General features: G+C 50.3%; 1 protein-coding gene across 1 annotated transcript; it reads right to left on the reverse strand.

The window, feature by feature from the left end:
* Window positions 1-614: 614 nt before the first annotated feature.
* On the reverse strand, window positions 615-3304 carry BHLHE23 (basic helix-loop-helix family member e23). The gene has a single exon (XM_053394476.1). The coding sequence runs from the start codon at window positions 2572-2574 to the stop codon at window positions 1831-1833; it is 744 nt and encodes a 247-aa protein (XP_053250451.1). The 5' UTR covers window positions 2575-3304; the 3' UTR covers window positions 615-1830.
* Window positions 3305-4513: the final 1209 nt, after the last annotated feature.

Genomic DNA, 4513 nt, shown 5'->3' on the forward strand with positions numbered 1-4513 from the left:
ACTTGACCCAAAGTCCAATCACTGTTGATTTCCAATGGACAAAGGTCACACAAATGTACTTACGTTGGATTTCTGAGGTTTGTAGGTTGTACAGCTGTGGAAGATTAAAGATCTTGAATGCAGAGAGAAACAGATTTTTTTAAAAAAACATATATACTCAAGTGTTAAACATACTTACTTAGAAGGATGCTCCATAGATTTCAGTGCAACGTTTCTGAATAAGGGTGCAGAGCTAAGATAAACACATTAGCTAAAAACTTCAGTGGGACTTACTCCTGAGTAAGAACATAGGAAGCTGTCTTTTACCGAGTCCATCTAGTTCAGTTTTGTCTCTACACTGGCTGGCAGAAGCGCTTCAGGATTCTGGGCGGAGATCTCTCCCTTCCCCACCTGCAGAAGCTGGGAATTGAACCTGGAAACTTCTACATGCACAGCAGGTGTGCTGCCAGGGACCTATGGACCCTTCCCATGCAAAGGAGCAGGGGGTTAAGAATCCTCAGTCCCATTCCACCCCCATCTGTCCCACTCCAATTCAAAATATCTTTTCCTTGCAATAAAGCTTCACTTAAAATCAGCAAAACTTACTACCAACTACCAGGAAAAAAATTGCACAATCCAAATTTATGCAATCACACAGACAATTTTACATGACTGTTCACTCAAGAGACGGCCAGTCCTCCACAGTTCAATGGGATTTACTTGGGTGTAAGCATGCACAGGTATAACTTTCTTTGTTTTCAGTGGAAGAATCAACTCTTCGTTTTAATTGTCTCCCATTGAAATCAACAAGAGGGCTTAAATCTGGCCAGGTTATGCCCTCGGTATTTAGGAGGAGGGTGGAAGATTTACTCAGTTCAGTGCTATCCATGTCTCTTTTTAGGATTGGTTTGCTTAGCAAACTGACCTTCTGAGAGATTTAGGACAGAACCCAAGTTAGTTGATGTCCTTTTTATTTATTATAAATACATATAAATAAGCTCAATGAATTTTTAGTTTCCTTATTTACCAAGATGTGTGGCCGACTTTGAAAAGTGGTCCTGCCAAAGTTCAGAAACAGGCAAAAAAGAGAAAGAGCGAAAGAGAGAGAGAGAGAGAGAGAGAGAGAGCAGGCAACAGCGTACAATTGAAAGACTAGTCAAAAGTCCAAGAATGGGTTCAGTGCTTAAAAATATGTGTGTGTGTGTATAAATACGTTGACCAACCCATTAAGAAGCGTTCTTGAATTTCACAAGTGGCACCCAAAATGAAAATGAAAAAAAGAAAAAGAAAGATCAGGTGTCATTTGAATGTTTGATTGTACAGATACTGCCAATTATATCTGGAGGGTATTTTCCATTTTTAGTAACTTTTGCATTCTGTAAACATTGCATAGTTTGTACACAAGTCGGTTCATTCCAGAGAGACTCTCACTGCAGTTTCCTTTCCAAAACCTCCCCTTCTCTTTTACTCTAGGTATAGAGACATATTTCAAAGCCTGGCTTAAGGCAGCCTCAAAACGAGAATAATAATAATAGTAGTAGCAATAAAAAGTTATGCACAAAATTAATCCATGACAGATCTGAGAGAGGAAAGGGGGGAAAAAATCTACAGAGTTTGGGGAAGAAGGTGAAATGATTAAACCATGGTTTGCGTGTGTGCATGGAGAGGTGAGGAAGGAGAATCCGGATTATTTTCACAGGGGAGACGATGGAAAGCAAAAGAAGCCGGGAAAGCAGCTGAAAGCAAAAAAATTGCAACTTAACTGATGGCAAGAAGGCGGGGCTGATGGAGTGAAAAGGGGAGTCGGGTGAGGGTTTTTTTTGGAGTTTGTTCTAAGGTCAAACGGCTACATCAAGGTTTTTCGTTGCAGTGTTTGCAAAGGCCAGAGGTGGCCCCGGGGAACGCAGTGCATTTCTCGGGGCAGCTGGTCAAAGCAGCGCCCGTGAAAGGGTAGACGGCGGCCGACTGTCCGAAGGGGGCCAGCGCGGCCGGGATGGGCGTGCTGAGCGTCTGGCCTTGGTTGAGATAGGCCACGAGGCGCCGCATCTCTTCCAGGGCCTGCGCCTGCATCAGGATGTAGTTCTTGGCCAGGAGGAGCGTGGCGATTTTGGAGAGCTTGCGCACCGACGGGCTGTGCGCGTAAGGGATGACGGAGCGCAGGCCGTCCAGGGCGTCGTTCAGGTCGTGCATCCTGCGCCGCTCGCGGGCGTTGATGCTGAGGCGCAGCGAGCGCTGCTCCTTGGGCTTCTTGGTCCCCCCGAGGGCACCGGGCGCCTTCAGCTTGCCGTCGCGCTCAAACGCCGGGCTGCCCTCCTTGGCGCCGTCGAAGGCGTCCTCCTCGTCGCAGCTCTGCTCGCCGCTGCTCTCCGCCGACTTCCCCAGCTGCGCGGCATGGAAGTCCAGGCCGCCCGCGCCGCCCGGGTACCCGCGCCCGGCCTCGCCGCCTCGCACGGCGCCGTAGGCGAACGCCGTCTGATTGTAGCTCTGCGCCAGAGCCAGGTACGACTCTCCGCCCAAGGACTTGAGTTCGGCCATGGCTTTCTCCGGCAGCTCCGCCGAGCCCGCGAAGAGCTGCGCGCCCGGAGCCACGCTCATCGGCGCCGCCGGCCGTCGGAGCTCTCTCCACAGCGCCGAGCCGGCCGGGGACCGGAGGGAAGCTACGTGCGCCCCTTTGCGCGAAGAAGAAGAGCAGGAGGGTGCCCGCTTTGCTCCGCTCGGAACCCCGCGGCCCTCTTACGGGACCCCGGGGCGTGCGCTCTTGCGCCGGGATGGGCGAAGAAGACGTGCGCCCCCTTCGCTTTTCCGTGCCTCACCTCGGGGCAGGGAGAGTCCTGCACGCCCCTTCCAGGGATGGCTTTGTGCCCCACTCGAGGATCGTCTAGGTGCTGAGGTCTTCTCCCGGGATCGGGTGCTGATCGCCTTTGTAATCTGTGCGCACCGCTCCTGCGCTCCTGACGCGCGCTTCCCTCTTCCTTCCTGCTGCCGTCTGGGATCCGGAGCCGGGGGCTTCGCGGCGCTCTCGCTTCGCCCGATTCCCTCTTGGATCCAAACCGGAGTGTTTGGGTGGTTGCTGCGGGAGTGGGGTGTTTCTCTCCGCTTCGCCTCCCCACTTCTCCGCCTAGCTTGGGGCGGCGGCGGCGGCGGCGGCGGCTGGTCGCGCTATCTGCTGTCCCTCTCCTAACAGAGAGAAAGGCTAGTCCTGTTGGATGCGCTCGCTCGTTCCGGAGCCAGCTGGCACCGCGCGGTGCCCTGACCGGGGGCGGGATATTAATCATTGCCCAAGTTGCCCATTATATGGCAGCGAGGGGCCCGCCGGGACTCAGCAGCCGTCCAATCAGAGCGATCTGCTTAATTAATGGCATTTTAAAATCATCAGGAAAAGAGAAGGCAAAAGTGCCTGGTCAAGGAGGAGTGCCATTTAGCCGCATCCCAGAAACTGAAGACTCGCCTTCCTTGCGCTAAGCAGGGAACACCCTGTCTCGGTGGAGAATTGCGACCTGCAGCCAAGAGCTTTCCTGAACTTTTTTTTTTTACTGTATTTCTTTAAATACCCTACAGCTTAATTAGAATGACAAACCCAGGTAGCATTTTACTGGCCTGGTCAGTGAACCCATGATCTCTTTTTAGGTAAACTAGTACAGTGGTACTTCGGGTTACATACGCTTCAGGTTACAGATTCCGCTAACCCAGAAATATTACCTCGGGTTAAGAACTTTGCTTCAGGATGAGAACAGATATTGTGCGGCGATGCAGCGGGAGGCCCCATTAGCTAAAGTGGTGCTTCAGGTTAAGAACAGTTTCAGGTTAAGAACAGACCTCCAGAACGAATTAAGTTCTTAACCCGAGGTACCACTGTATAGGAATATGAATAACAGAATAATAGAACAGTGGAATTGGAAGGGACCCCAAGCATCATCTAGTCCAACCCCTTGCAATGCAGGAATCTCACCAAAGCATCCATGACAGATGGCCATCCAACCTCTGCTTAAAAACCTCCAAGGAAGGAGAGTCCATAACCTCCTGAGGGAGATCCTTCCACTGTCCAACAGTTCTTACTGTCAGAAAGTCCTTCCTGATATTTAGTCAGAATCTCCTTTCTTGTAACTTGAAGCCATTGGTTCGAATCCTTCCCTCCAGAGCAGGAGAAAACAAACTTACTCTCTCTTCCATGTGACAGCCCTTCTGGTGTTTGAAGACGGCTTTAATCTCTGTCTTCTCTTATCCAAGCTAAACATAGCCAACTCTCTCAAACATTCCTCATAAGGCTTGGTTTTCAAATCCTTAATCATTTTGGTTGCTCTCCTTTGCACACATTCCAGCTTGTCAATATCCTAACAACAATCACAACAAAACAACTCTGGGCAGCTTCCCACACACATAAAAACATAATAAAGCATCAAACATTAAAAATCTCCCAATACAGAGCTGTCTTCAGATGTCTTCTAAAAGTTGTGGGAGGGCGTTCCACAAGGTAAGTGCCACTACCGAAAAGGCCCTCTGCTTAGTTCCCTGTAACTTCACTTCTCTCAGTGAG

The sequence above is a fragment of the Podarcis raffonei genome, chromosome 6 (assembly GCF_027172205.1).
Source record: "Podarcis raffonei isolate rPodRaf1 chromosome 6, rPodRaf1.pri, whole genome shotgun sequence".
Lineage (NCBI taxonomy): Eukaryota > Metazoa > Chordata > Lepidosauria > Squamata > Lacertidae > Podarcis > Podarcis raffonei.

Bases quoted from the DNA above. Each gene is read 5' to 3' on its own strand.
- BHLHE23 (XM_053394476.1), bottom strand. From the start codon at position 2,574: ATGAGCGTGGCTCCGGGCGCGCAGCTCTTCGCGGGCTCGGCGGAGCTG.